General features: G+C 43.3%; 1 protein-coding gene across 6 annotated transcripts in view; it reads left to right on the plus strand.

Moving 5' to 3' along the window:
- The window catches only part of mybpc1 (myosin binding protein C1), a 145,042-nt gene that overhangs the window by 44,960 nt on the left and 84,352 nt on the right, over positions 1-15,730 (plus strand). For 3 of the 6 annotated variants that reach the window (XM_048549406.2, XM_048549404.2, XM_059652575.1), the window contains exons 3-5: positions 411-461; positions 6,530-6,562; positions 8,342-8,407. In XM_048549406.2, the coding sequence (XP_048405363.1) occupies positions 411-461; positions 6,530-6,562; positions 8,342-8,407 (150 nt within the window). The remainder of the gene's footprint in view (positions 1-410; positions 462-6,529; positions 6,563-8,341; positions 8,408-15,730) is intronic. The other 3 variants (XM_048549405.2, XM_048549408.2, XM_048549409.2) reach the window with 2 other exon arrangements.

Below are 15,730 nucleotides of genomic sequence, written 5' to 3' on the forward strand. Positions count from 1 at the left end.
TTATCAAGTGTTAAAAACCTCAGTCAAATCACTACTTAATCTTTAAAACGCAAGGGAAGCATTTGTTGAGTTTGGATATCCTCTCCTCACAATCTCAAGGTTGGAGCTCTAGGAACTTTCTAGAAACATCACGCTTCCCGCCTTCCCAGGCCAATCCATCTTTTCTCAGGTGCAATGTTCACAACCAGACCTTGTTATATCAAAGTTTCATTTCATAAGGAATATCCACTGTTAATGTTCAATTCGAGGTGGCCTATACATTCTGACCAGGTCGGTGACTCCCACAAAAATGAAAAAGAACAGCATTACCCTTGGAGGAAAATTAACTTATTGCTTTGCAGCCAATGCCAATGAATTTTGCCCTTTCCAGGAAAACCAATGGAAATGTTGCCTCTATTCTATTTTCACAGAGCGAAAAGAGACAACAGGAGCTCGAACCGAGACACCAGCAGCACCGGCAGGTCAGTGAGACATTGAGTCAGTTGTACATTCACTCTCGGCTATGTGCTATAGAGGTCATGGTTTATGCTCAGTACTGATGAACCTAATGATCACATCTGAAATTGTTGACTATTGTATATAGAGTCATGGAGTCACACCATGTAGAAACAGGCCCTTTGGCCCACCATGTCTATGCTGACTAACAAACATCAAACTAAACCAATCCTATTTACCTGCATTTACTCCATAACCCACTATGCTCTGGTATTTTAAGAGCTTGCCCAGAAGCTGCTTAAATGTTGTGAGTGTAGCTGCGTCCAGCACCCTATCAGGCAGCACGCTCAATATTCTACCACCCTCTGGGTGAGAGACCTCTTTCTCAGATCGCCTCTAAACTACTTGCTCCTCACCTTAAACTTATGCCGTCTGGTCTAAGACTCATCAGCCATTGGGAAGAGATTCTCTCAATCAACTCTGTCTATACCTCTCATAATTTACTATTCCTCAATCAGATCCCTTCTCTGTTGCAGGGAAAACCAACCCAGCCCTTCCAGTCTCTCCTCACAACTGTGACTTTACAACTCAGGCAACATCCTGGCGAATCTATCCTGTACCTTCTTCAGTGCAATCCAGTCCTCCTGATAGTGTGGTGACCAGAACTGCACACAATATTCCAGCAGTGGCCTAACAATTGTGTTCTAAAATCATAATGAGCCTTCCTTGCTCCTATATTCTAAGCCCAGGCCAGTGAAGGCAAGTATCCTGTGTGCCTACTTCACCACCCTGCCTCCCTGTGCTGACACCTACAGGGATCTACGGACTTGTACACCAAGATCCCATTGTTCCTCAGTGTTCCCTAGGGACCTAACATTCACTGTCTATAATCTTTCCTTATTAAACCTTCCAAAATGCATCACCTTGTATTCATCAGGATTAAAATCCACCTACCATTGTTCTGCCCAATTTACCAGCTGATCAATACCAGGCTGTAGCCTTGAGACCTGCCTCACCATCAACAACACCACCATTGTTCATGTCATCTGCAAACTTCCTCATTAAACCTTCCACATTTGCACCCAAGTTATTAATGTATATAACAGCAAGGATCCCAGCACCGAATCCTGAGGTACAGTGCTGGTCACAGGCTTCCAAACAGAAAAACATTCCCCCACCATCACTCTTTGCCTCCTATTTGAAAGCCAGTTTTGGATCCACTTTGCCAACTTGCCTTGGATCCCATGGGATCTTACCCTTTGGACCAGCCTTCCATGTGAGACCTTCTCAAACGCCTTACTGAAGTCCATTTAAACCACATCAACTGCACTACCCTCGTCAATATATTTCATCCCTTTTTCAAAAGCTCAATTAAATTGGTCACTCAGGGTTTCCCTCAAACAAATCCGTGCTGACTATCCCCGATCAATCCCTGCCTTTCCAAGTACTGATTAATCCTGCCCTTCAGAATATTTTCCCAATAATTTCCCTACTGCTGATGTCAGACTAACTGCTCAGTAATTACCCGGCCTATCCCTGCTGTCTTTCTTGAACAAAGGAACCACATAAACTGTCCTCCAGTCACCCAGCACTTCACCTGTGACCAGCAAAGTATTAAATATCTCCGCCAGGGCCCCAGCAACACCCTCCCACACCTGCCATTGCAGCCCGGGATACATCTCATTAGGCTCAGGGGATTCATGCACCTGTCTGCCCATTAAAACATCTAATACCGCCTCCTTATTAATCTTCGTGTGTTCTAGAACCCCACCATCCCAACTGAAATCCCTGACTACAATATCTTTCTCCTCTGTAAATATGAATGAGAAATATTAATTTAATACCTCACCCACATCCTTTGGCTCCATACACAGGTCACTCCTTTGGTCTCTAATAGGCCGCACTCTTTCCCTGGTAATCCTCTTACTCTTCATATTCTTATAAAATGCCTTGGGATTTTCCTTGATCCTACAATCTGCCAAAGATATATCATGGCCCCTCTTTGCCCTAATTTCCTTTTGAAGCAATCCCCTACACTCTCTATACTTTTGAAGGGCTTCCACTGTTTTTAATGCACTGTCCCTGACATATACATCCTTCCTTTCCTATAGAAAACTCTCGATATCCCTTGACATCCAGGGTTCCCTGGATTTGCTGCCCTTATCCTTCACACTTAGAGGAACATGCTGGCCGTCAAATCTCATTCTATTGCTTTTAAAAAGACACTCACTTTCCAAATGGAGACTCACCTGCAAGTAGCTGTTCCCAGTCTATATTTCCCACACCCTGTCTGATGCTTTCCCCAAATTTAGGCACTTAACTTCTGAACTGTCCTTATGGCATTCCAAAATGACTTTGAAACTTACAGAGTTATGCTCACCTCCTGACTCCCCAAAGCCTGTCCACCATGTACGAGGCACAAGTCAGGAGTGTGATGGAATACTCCCCATTTGTCTGGATGGGTGCAGCCCCAACAACACTCAAGATGCCTGACACAACCCGGGGCATCTCACCACAGAGTAGTAGGATTATAGAATGCTAAATTATGCTAAGGTGTACAAAATGATCAGAGGTATAGATAAAGTGGACAGCCATAGACTTTTTCCCAGGGTGGAGGTAGCTATTACGAGGGGGCATAGTTTTAAAGTGAGTGGAGGTAGATATCAGGGAGACGTCAGAGAGTGGTCAGGGCGTGGAATGCATTGCCGGGAAGGGTAGTGGAGTCGGCCTCACTAGGGGCATTTAAACAACTATTAGATAGGCATATGGATGATAGTATAAGGTAGGGGTGGAGGCTAGATAGACCTTAGGATTAGGGTAAAAGTTTGGCACAACATTGTGGGCCGAAGGGCCTGTACTGTCCTATGTTCTATGTTCTGTTACAGAGTGTAATACAGGAGGTATTACATTCAATCCATCGAGCCTTTACAGTCATCACTGGATCGTATTTTATTTATGCTCAATCAAAACTACGTTGTTCAACTTAAGAAATGAGAACTGAAGTAGGCCACATGACTCCCTCGATCATCACAGTTGACCTTCTACTCAAAGTCCACTTTCTCACCTTATTGCCCATATCCCTTGAGACTGGAAGAGACCAAGAATCTATTAATCTCTGCCTTGACAACAACAGAGCCTCCACAACCCTCTGAGGCAGATAGGTCCAAAGACACACCACCGTCTGCGTGAAGAACTCACACTCTATCTCAGACTTTACCAGCCTGCCCTTTATCTTGAAACTATCACTTCAATTTCCAAACCCCCCAACTCCCCACCATTCAACAAGAGCAAGAAAACTCTCACCAATTAACCAAGTTCTCTCAGAATTTGTGGAGCTGGATGAACACAGCAAGCCAAGCAGCACCTCAGGAGCACAAAAGCTGATGTTTCGGGCCTAGACCCTTCATCAGAGAGGGCCTATGATGAAGGGTCTAGGCCCGAAACATCAGCTTTTGTGCTCCTGAGATGCTGCTTCGCCTGCTGCGTTCATCCAGCTTCACACTTTGTTATCTTGGATTCTCCAGCATCTGCAGTTCCCATTATCTCTCTTCTCTCAGAATTTGATATGTTCCGATGCGAAAACCCCTAAACACTGGAGAAAGGAGGTCAATCACTTCCCACTGGAAAATTATCTCAAGCAGGAATCTCTCTAGGTGGCCTTCCCTGTGAAGTTCAGTATGTCTTTAGACAGGAGAGCAGAGTTCTACAATGTTCTACCAGTGTGCTCACTCCCCAAACAATTACAGTGAGGTTTCCTTATTCTTGTATTCCAGCTCTGTTATAATAAAGACTGAAATTCTGTCCACCTCCTGCATTGTTAGCAAGCTGTGATTTGAGGGCAAGGACAGCTAAGTTCATTTGGTGGTAGCTCTGTTGAACTGTTGGCAGGTCATTCAACCAATGGACCTGTTCTGATTTCTCCCCACAGATGCTGCCAGACCTTTTGCAGTAACTTCTGTTTTTATCAAAGAACCTGTCCCTGTTTTTGGATGATGTGTTGTATTGCTTGTTTGCTAACTCTCAGAGACCCTCATTACATTTAAATAGTATTTAGATGTACACAGATGGTACCAAAGTATATAAGTCCCAAATGCTGGAATATGGGTTAAATGGAAAATAGTTCGGTGGATGTTTTTGCCTGGCATGGCCTGGATGGGCTGAAGGGCCATTTTCTAGGCAGTAAACCTCCATGAGTCTGTGGTGATGACTCTTACACTCCAGTTTTATGAAAATACAAGCTCTCCTTTTAGTTTTGCAGGTTCTGCCACAAATGTTAACCTGAGATTCTCTCTGGAGTTGTCACCTGGGACTCTTTGACCTCCAGAACCCACTCTGAGTCTCCCTGACCTGCTTCATTATCCCCAGTGGTTTCTGTTTCTTGTTTCAAATTTGACAGCATTTGAGTTCTTTTGTTAATTTGAAACAATCTTGTTTACTGAATGAAAATAATCACAATTAAAAAGAAAGACTTGTTTGATAAATTATTTACTGGATTATCAACATACAAAGCGGATTTTTGTATTAACACTTTACTAGAATTAAACTTGCACCGATATCACACTCTTCATATGTCGGAATATCCAGAAACAGCTTACAAACAATAACTTATTCTTGTGGAGGTGCCGGTGTCGGACTGGGGTGGATACGTCCAGAAGTCACATAACACCAGGTTATGGTCCGACAGGTTTATTCAAAATCACAAGCTTTCTGAGCGCTGCTCCTTTGTCAGGTGACAAAAACTTGTTGAATCATAACCTAGTATTGTGTGACTTCTGATGTTGTATTGAAGGAGATGAGGCACCCAGTTTACATATATACTATATTCAAGATTGTTGGTCCTTCTAATTTAGGAGAGATATTATTTCATTAGAGGCAGTTCAGAGTAGGTCCCTGGAGTGGAGGGATTGTCTTATGAGTAAAGGCTAAATAGGTTGGGACCCTACACACTGGAGTTTAGAAGAATGAGACAGGATCTAATTGAAATATATAGGATTCTTAAGGGGTTGACAGATTAAATGCCCAGAGAATGTTTCCCTTCATGGGAGAGTCTAGGACCAGAGGGCATGGCCTCAGAATAAAGGGGCACCAATTTCAGACTGAGATGAGGAAGAATTTCTTCTCTCTGAGTGTTGCGAGTCTCTGGAACTGCTTGCCACAGAGAGCCATGGGGGCAGAGACCATGTATATATTTAAAGGCTATAATATATTCCGGGTCAGTCGTGAAATCAAGGGTTACAGGAAAGGGCAGGAGAGTGGATGTGAGGCATGTTGGATCAGCCATGATTCCACTGAATGGCAGAGAATGCTTGATGGGCCAAATGGCCTACTGCTGTTCCTATTTCTTGTGGTATTATGGGGATAGACAAACTTTTAATCAATAAGAAAATCAAGGGTTATTGGGAAAAGGTTGGAAAACGGATTGAGGATTATTGATCTTACTGGGTGGTGAATTGAATTTGATGGACTGAAAAGCCTAATGCTGCTCCTATGTTGAATGGTCTTTATGATCTTTAGTCACAGCAATCAAAATGTTAAATCAGATTTTGATGGAAAAGGGCTTTTGGCATCAGGGTGTACTCTGCTGCAGCACCGTGCCATGGGATCTTTTACATTCAGTTAAGATTTTGGATCTGGCCCCACATATTTGAAAGATAGCACTGCAGACAGAGCAGCACTCCCTCGGATTGACACTGGAGTGCCAGCCAGTGTGCTCCGAACTCTAGAGGTGGGCTAAACCCATAAACTCCTGGTTTGAAGGTGGGAGATAGCTGTGCAGTGAACCAGGGACAACATCTTGGGACAAATGTAGCAGGCTGCTCCAAGAATGTTCTTCCCAGGAGGGTGATCAGGCTGACACGGGTCAGGAAGAGGTCAGGCAAGAATTTCGTGAGGAAATCAATTTGGCGACATCAGTGAGGGGGATCTATGTGTTCTGAGATGAGATGGACCAAAATGATGTTTTCTGCTCTACCATGTTCCTATGTAATTGGAGGTTTGATTGTAGGTTGTATTTGTTTTATAAATGTGTATTTAGTGTGAATGTATACGTATGGATTACATCTGATGATAAAATAATGACCTAATTTGTTTTCAGAACAAAAAGAGGATGGCTCAGCAAATAGTGCAGGTTAGTGCAATGTTCTTCTGGTGGTACATGTGCTGAGCCTATTAATATCCTGTAGATCACACTAGCATGAGACTAGATCGCTGTGGATCATTCCTTTCAGATTGGTTTAAACTAACTGGTGTCACTCTCCACAGCAAATAATGTTGGTATTTTTCTGTCACTCCTTTGTTTGTCCTTCTAATGTGTCTTTGAACCTCACAGCAAACAGCTCACCTTGAAAGAGTGGAAATCAACCCTTGTACACTCAACCAAAGGGAAGGGGCATTAGCTGCACTGAATGCAGCTTGCACTGTGACTAACTGTGTACTATACTTATTTTTCTCACAGGTTCATTTAAGGTTCGTAGCCTTGATGTGTTGTTGTTCTGATTTCAAGTCAGAGTTGCAAGCCAGAGTCCAGAAGCTCAAATTTAACTCAATGAAATCTATTGGTTTATACCCAAGAGCTTAAATTGAGCCCCAATAGCCAGAAAGTGTACTTGAAATGATGGAGTGAGAGTCATGTTCTGCAGGGCAATATTAGATGGAGCATCTTTCTCCAGAAGAGCTTCATTGGAATTGAGAGGCTTATTTTAGCCTTGATGCTCTCGGGTTAGCTGAGTTTGTTTAGTCAGTTTCAACACCCCATTTAAATTGTGATTTGAGACTTGGAAATGGTTCTGTTTCCAGCAGGTTCTGCTGGAGTGAATCACCCCAAATTGCATGGAGACCGCACAGTTTTTTTCTGTAATTGACCTGGATGGGTTGTGGTTACAATCAAACCCTGTTATAAAGAAGTGTCAGCTCCCATCTACTGACTCCCCAGTCCTAATGGATTAAACTCAGAATGGGAGCCTGATCTAGAACCAAACAAAATTGAGTGAGATTCTGCAGTGAGAGGGGGTGGTCAGTCCCGACTCAAACAGTTAATGCTGATGTAGAAACCATTTCACATCCACTCCAAACTTACAGAGTGAAGAATGTGGTGTACCTCGGGTTGAATCCAATTCTTTTACACAGCCTCATGGAGACATCCAGTTTCGATTAAGACATTTGATGACCTTAAGGCAACGATCTTAACTACAGAAATTGTGAAACACTCCTTCAAGAAACTGATTCCGCTGAGGTGCATACAACTAATCTTTGGCTGTTGCTGTGCCAAATGACCTATTGCTGATGGGTCTCGATAAGTGTTGAGAATCAGCTGTTTGTCCTGCTCATGAATGTGACCTTGTGATTGGAGTATAAGTAAGTACATCCATCATTCAGCCCTGTCCATCCACGTTCCCTCTTCAGTCCCTGGGGCAGGTTCCATCGAGGCATCTGTGAGGGCGTTAGATAATTATTGAACCAAAACAATGTTCAGGTTTATGGGGAAAAGGCAAGAGAATAGCGCTAAATCATAGTGCTCATTCAGAGAGCTAATGGGCTGAATGGCCTCCTTCAGCACCATAACAACTCTCTAATTCTGTGATTCACTGCAACCTGTGTTTAGCTGGGAAGTGGCTTGTGTGTTAATCCCTCCCTGGCAATGCGGAGTTTTGGAATTGAATGATAGTTTAAATGTGTCTCCAAGAAACACTAGCCTCGAGTGTGTTTTGTTTTTGCATATTGAGAGTGTTCATTGTTGCATGTTGATCGATTTGATCTATGTGCAATTTCATGTCTGTGAATATGCATATGTCTGTGACTATGTGCATGTCTGTGGATATGCATGTGTCTGTGGATGTGGATACTGTATTCTGTGTCCCTGTGTATGTTGTGTCATGTTAACTTTCCAAGGGCTTCTCCATGTCTTCAGAACATGGACTTGTTGCTGAGAAAGGTGAAGATGAACCAACAAAAGCAACATCATCAATGACAGGAGGTTAGACCACAGCTTGATCCATGTCTATATGTGTGGGTGTGTCACATTCTAGCTGATGTCATGCATTAACTGATAACTACAGTGTCATTAACTCATGCCACATAGAGATGATATTAGTTACTTATTTTCACTATTGAATCAAACCTGCTCATTATCTTATGCACAGTTTATTGCTATCAGACTTGTAGTAGTTGCTTGTTTCATCCATTTCATCCAAAGGATTAAGTTTACACCTGGTTCTGAAACAAAAATTATCTGATCAGGGTCTGCTGTCAGATTCTCAGATTTACCCTACACAAAAAGTGAACTAGAATGACCACTAAGCAGAAATAATTTGTACAAAAGCTGCAATATGTTGAACTCGGTGAATCATATGCCTTCCTTTGACAAAGCTTCATCAACATTGTTAACAACCATCAAGAGAAAGGCAAAAGACTGTAAGTTGTAGAGTCAGGAGCTCACTAAAGTGGACAGCTCTCTCTGAGGACAACATGCAAGCAGAGATGGAAGGTTGAAGATCTGTAGCTGGATGTTACACTGAGGAGCGTGAATTTTTGATGAGGAGGTCTTCTGAGGGAGATTTGAACCTGAGGGACCATCAGAGTGTCATGGGGTGTACCGGAGTCGTTGATAAAGGCTGCCAGTCTAGAGGAAGCCTAGACACTGACACAGGGAGGATTGGAAGAACACCGAAGAATTTTCTTCCACAACTCCGTTTGTGGTAAAGTAAACCAGCCTCCGCATAGGACTCCACTGTTTATGGACTTCACACATCGAATGTTCTAGTGATAAATCTGTCTCTAGTGTACAAATGGACCTTCACATTGACTGACAAGGTACTATAATAGTCTCACAGTGAATAGGTATAAACATCTTGTTTATAGTGACAAAAGGTTGGGGGGGGATTAAGTTTCTCTACACATCAGTCACCAGGAATGATGTCAAAATGAGAAGTACAAAATTAGGTAACACATCCCACAATATAGTGTCAGTTGTAAATGGGAAAGTGAAGGTCTCCCTCAATGCTTAAATTATGAAATGGAATTAACACTGTAGAAACAGGTCCCTTTGGTCCATCTAGTCCATTCTGACGTTGATTATTAGGACTTGAGTCTGGACTTGAGTTAGCACGGTTATAGTGTGGGAATTATAAAACAGACCTTGGGGACAATATTGGATAACAATATTTGTGACTGGACTTGATCTTGATTGGTAAATAAACACACTTGACTTGATTTTGATTGGTAGATTTATGGTGTGAGCCAAAGTCCAGAAGGAATGGTGCCTCATGTAATCTCTGCATTAGAAAAAAAGTAATTCTATCAGTCTGTGTCATGCATTATGTAATCCCCACCTCATTTTCATCTATCAATCCTCACATGTGTGGCCCACTTGTGTCAACTTCTGTATATTATTCAAGAGTTTTTTATTGAATTGTTGCGGCATCTGTGCACTGTGTGTTTGCAGAGAGAGAGACCGAGAACTCACCAAGTACTCCCCAACCAAGTAACACTCCCAGATTGCCCAAGTGAGAGTCTATCTGAGCGAGGGAGAGGAGAGAGAGAATGGGAAGGAGAGAGAGGTGATTAGTGTGTGTGTTTGTTTGTGTATATGACAGAATGAAAAGGACAGAAAGATTGAGAGGAGAGAGAACAAAAAATGAAAAGGTAAGAAGAGTCGATGGGTGAGAGAATGAGAAGGAGAGAGATTGGAGAATTAGAGAGAGAAAGAGTGTATGTGTGTGTGAGAGAGAAAGAGTGTACATGTATGTGAGAGGGAAAGAGTGTGCATGTATGTGAGAGAGGAAGAGTGTATGTGTGTGTGAGAGAGAAAGAGACAGAGTGCATGTTTGACAGAGAATGTGAGGGATAGGGAGATTGAGAGAAAGAGGGAATGAAAGAGAGAGAGATCAAAAGAGTGTATATGTGTGACAGAAAAAGAAAGAGGGAATGTATATGTGAGACAGGGAATGAGAGGGAAAAATTGAGACAGAGGTAATGAAGGGGCAACAGAGTGAACCAGTGCATGTGTGTTAGAGAGAGAGAAACAGAGTTTGTGTGAAAGAGAGTGAGAACAAGACAGAGACTGAAAGAGAGAGAAAGAGAGGAAGAGATAGTGAAGAAGTGCATGAGACTAAGGGGAATGAAAGAGTGAGTGTGAGATAGTCTGACCCTGAGTTATTAGATCTTAATGAGGCATTTTCTTTTAAAGGGTCTCTCCGTAAAAAAGCTCTTTAATCTGAATTCAGTCACCGTATTGAACCGGTATATGTGTTTTCCAAAATTCTTTTCTTTTAGCAGAAGAAGTTCCTACTGTCCAACTGCCTAGTGATATCCAGGGTAAGTATGTTTGTCAGGACTCCATCACTTATTGACTGATCCTCTACTTAAAATCAACTAAAGGAGAAAACAAAAACACTAAGTTTAAAAAATCCACCATGTAATTTCAAGGTGTGACCTGAGAAACAAACTGCTTTTTTTGTTCCTAATTTAATTTTCCAAAGTATCGCACTCACCAAAGGCAGCAGGTAAATGCAGTGGCCAGGCAGTGAAGTCACACAGTCTCATTCTCTCATTAAAGAGGCAGCTGATGGTGGTTTAACCTGAGGGTCACCATGCCTCAGGCGAGGGGAGAGATAAAGAAAGTAGATTCTCAATGGCAGCCATAATCAGTGTGCCAATTGAACCCAAGCTGTTGGCATCACTCAGCGGCGCAGTTAACCAGCCAACTGAGCTAACCGACCCCAACTAGACTGGGCTAAAATAACCCAATCACAGTGGCTCACTCACTGGGCCCAAGCCCATCATGACCAGCTTGTTACAAACAAGAATCCAAAAACAAAAGGCCGGTTCTTGAATCTCGAAGCAGCAAGAGCCAGTACGCTTCCCCATTTAAGCAGACATGGGAAGGGGAAGGGCACTCTGTGCAGACAAACCGAAAACTCCTTTCGCAAAACGAGCTTTTGAATAAATGTTGTTCAGGCAAAGAATAAATATTTCATGATTTAAAATATGTCATAAGTCAATACTTTAGAGTCCCACATTGTACGCCTGCATTCGAGTACACAGTGCACCCACATGAGCACATTTACTCTAATAACCACACCCTATAACACACATTCTTTTTCTCAACTCTCTTTCACATTCTTGTGCTCTCAAACTCTCTCCCAGACTTTCTCTCAGTCTCTCTCTCATAGTCTATCTTACACTCTTACCCTCACTCTCTCAAACGCTCCTCTCACATCTACGCTCAAGCATTCATTCTCACTCGCTCTCAGTCTCTCATTCTCTCTCATGTACTCTGCTTTACTCAGACACTCTCAGACATTCTCACTCTCTCAGGCTTTCACTCGCACACTCACTCATCTTTCTGACTCTGTCAACACTCTTTCTCATAAGTGCACTCCTCTTATTCTCTCTCTCTTTTGCTTTCCCTCAGTCTCTGTCTCTCATTTTCTGTCTCTCACTCTCTCTGACGACCTGTCCCTCATTGTCCCTGTCAGCCTGACTCTCTGTCTCTCATTCTCTATCTCACTCTCCCTCACTAAACACCTGTCATTCTCTCTCATCCTTCTTCTCTGTCTCTCATTCTATCTCTTCCACTCTCTCACTTTCCCTCACTCTCTATCTCTCTCTCATTCTCCCTCACCGTCCCTCAGTCTCTGTCTCTAACACAAACACAGCCCAGCAGACCCTCAGTCTTTCACACATGCTTTCCCACACATACACACATTGTCCACTTACACACACACACGGGGTTCATTTCAAAGCTGCATTCATATGGTCCTGCCCAGTCAGGCCAGGAGTAACCTCCTTTACTATCCCCATCCTCTACTAATTTCAAATCTTCCAAGGACAAGACTTGAACTTGTCCAACACACTAAGCTGCTCTCGCGGAGTGTTCGGAGAATTCAGACACAATTACCCCTAAACCGGCTCAAACTCAGTTGCACACGCCCTGAAAGGGATTGTATGTTTTCTCTTTCTGTTTCTCTCTCGGTAAGAGTTGGCATTGAGGCAGAATATGGCGGTAAATCTTATCAAACAGAGTAAGATGACTGTGTGCTGGCTGGTGTCTCTGATCCAGTCAGATGTATAACACAATCCTAAGCAGTCACAGAAACTGAAAGAGAGCGAGGAAGCATTTCAGACTAGCTCTGAATAGCTCTGACAGTCACATTCCAGGACCTGGTCAAGCATTTAAATATAGGAGAGATTCTCCCAGCCTGGGAACAATTTGCAGCTGTGATGTTCTTTCTGTGATACAATGTAAGAAAGGCCAGTGTTTGCATGATTCATTGCCGGTGTAGAACTGAGAGATTTCACTTCTATATCACTGTTTGTGACTGCAGGACATTCCACTGTTCTTTACAGCCAGTTAGGTTTTTTTAAAGTCCGGTCACAGTCCTTGTCTGAGAATCAGAGCGACTAATTTGTACACAGTAAGCTCCCAAATAGCAATTAAGAAATGTCTGGATAATTTTGTTTCAATAGAACATAGAACATAGAAAAGTACAGCACAGTACAGGCCCTTCGGCCCACGATGTTGTGCCATGGAATATTCCTAATCCAAAAATAAAATAACCTAACCGACATTCCCCTCAATTTACTGCTGTCCATGTGCATGTCCAGCAGTCGCTTAAGTGTCACTAATGACTCCGCTTCCACGACTACCACTGGTAAACTATTCCATGCGCTCACAACTCTCTGGGTGAAGAACCTCCCTCTGACATCTCCTTTATACCTTCCTCCTAACATCTTAAAACTATGACCCCTCGTGGCAGTCAATCCTGCCCTGGGGAAAAGTCTCTGGCTATTGACTCTATCCATGTCTCTCATTACCTTGTACATCTCGATCAGGTCACCTCTCTTCCTCCTTCTCTCCAGAGAGAAAAGTCTGAGCTCAGTCAACCTGTCCTCGTAAGACAAGCCCTCCAGTCAAGGCAGCATCCTGGTAAACCTCCTTTGCACCCTCTCCAAAGCCTCCACATCTTTCCTATAATAGGGCGACCAGAACTGGACACAATATTCCATGTGTGGTCTCACCAGGGTTTTGTAGAGCTGCAGCATAACCTCGCAGCTCTTAAACTCGATCCCCCTGTTAATGAATGCCAAAACACCACATGCTTTCTTAACAACCTTATCCACTTGGGTGGCAACTTTGAGGGAGCTATGCACTTGAACACCAAGATCCCGCTGTTCCTCCACACTGCCGAGAATCCTGCCTTTAATCCTATATTCAGCATTTAAGTTCGACCTTCCAAAATGCATCTCTTTGCATTTATCTAGGTTGAACTCCACCTGCCATTTCTCAGCCCAGCTCTGCATTCTGTCAATGTCTCACTGAAGCCTGCAATAGCCCTTGATACTATCAACGGCACCTCCAACCTTTGTGTCATCAGCAAACATACTAACCCACCCCTCAACCTCCTCATCCAAGTCAGTTATAAAAACTACAAAGAGCAGAGGCCCAAGAACAGAGCCCTGAGGGACACCACTCAGCACTGACCTCCAGGCAGAACACTTACCATCTACAACCACTCTCTGCCTCCTGTCAGCCAACCAATTCTGAATCCAGACAGCCAAATCACCGTGTATCCCATACCTCCTGACTTTATGAATGAGCCTGCTGTAGGGAACCTTATCAAATGCCTTGCTGAAGTCCATGTACACCACATCCACTGCTCGACCCTCGTCAACCTGTCTCGTGACTTCCTCAAAGAACTCAGTAAGATTTGTGAGGCATGACCTGCCCCTCACAAAGCCATGCTGACTCCCTTTAATCACACTATGCTTTTCCAAATAGTCATAAATCCTACCACTCAGAATTCTTTCCAAAACCTTGCTGACCACAGACGTAAGACTGACTGATCAGTAATTTCCAGGGATTTCCCTATTCTCTTTCTTGAAAAGAGGAACAACATTTGCCTCCCTTCAATCTTCCGGTACGACTCCATGGAGAGTGAGGAAGCAAAGATCTTCGCCAGCGGCTTAGCAACCTCCTTTCTCGCTTCCCGGAGCAACCTAGGATAAATCTGGTTTGGCCCTGGGGGCTTATCAATCTTAACGTTAGCCAAAATTTCCAGCACAGTTTTGGTGATGTTGGTTAAAGAAAAAATGTTGTAGATTTCTCCAAGGTGGTTTCTAATCCAGCAGTTTTTTTTTAGATCTGCTCTGTAATTATCACTTTCTGATATTCACATGTGATTTCAGGGGATGAAATTCACTGATTTGGAGGTTTGTTTATTCAGATGGCCTGTTGTTATCTCTTCACATCCTCTCTGCTGTGATTTAATCCCCTGTTGTTCAGATCTAGTTTGACGTGGCACCTGTCCACACTGTAGAGAGTGTGTGGTGACTTTATATCTGATAGTTTCCTTAGAGCAATGTTCAGTTTATTTCTTATTGACTGGATTGTCACAAGGTGGGCAGCTGGCATGACTGACTGACGTCCTAAGGTACTTAACACTGTTGATCACAAGCTTGACTTATATGTTTCTGAGTGACTTGCAGGCACTTTACTCCAAGAATTTGAAGAATTACACCATGTGGAAATTGTACGTGTTGGAGACTGGGCTAGAATATATGCCCATCCCTAGTTACCCTTGAGAAGGTGGGGGTGAGCTACCTTCTTGAACCACTGCAGTCCATGTGCTTTAGGTAGACCCACAATGCCATTAGGGAGGGAATTTCAGGAATTTTGACCCAGTGACAGTGAAGGGACAGCGATATGTTTCCGAGTCAGGATGGTGAGTCGCTTGGAGGGAAACTTGCAGGTGGTGGTAGAGGTTGTGGGTTGCAGTTTCCCTCAGAGTGGGCTCAAATAATGGGGAACGACGGATTGCTGTCTGGTAAAATACAAGAGGCTCAAACTCATCTGTTCTCCACTGATCCCAGAGATTGAGGGGCCAGAGCATTTCCTCAACAGTGATGGAAACCTGATGCCGGGAGAAGAATGACCAACTGACACCTCTGAAGCTGAACTTGACCCAAGCTCAGAATCTAGGCCACTGAAAATGCAGCTCCAGTGAAGGACACAAAGAGAACTCGGGAATATTAAACGGCTCAAACACTGACTGAGCCCAATTGCGTTCGGGGACAAGTTGAGCAACAAAGCAATTCTTCACAGAAATGATGATGACTAACTGGAAAACTCTCTGCATACATCGAACAAGTCAAAAAACCCTGGAAAAATTTAAGAAACTGTTAGAGCGCTTGAGTTTGAGTTTGATTTATTACTTGGACAAAGTATTGTAAAGGGAGGCAATGGCTTGGTCAGACTATTAATCCAGAGACCAGATAATGTTGTGGGGACATGCCAGGT

Source organism: Stegostoma tigrinum, chromosome 18 (assembly GCF_030684315.1).
Source record: "Stegostoma tigrinum isolate sSteTig4 chromosome 18, sSteTig4.hap1, whole genome shotgun sequence".
Classification (NCBI taxonomy): Eukaryota; Metazoa; Chordata; class Chondrichthyes; order Orectolobiformes; family Stegostomatidae; genus Stegostoma; species Stegostoma tigrinum.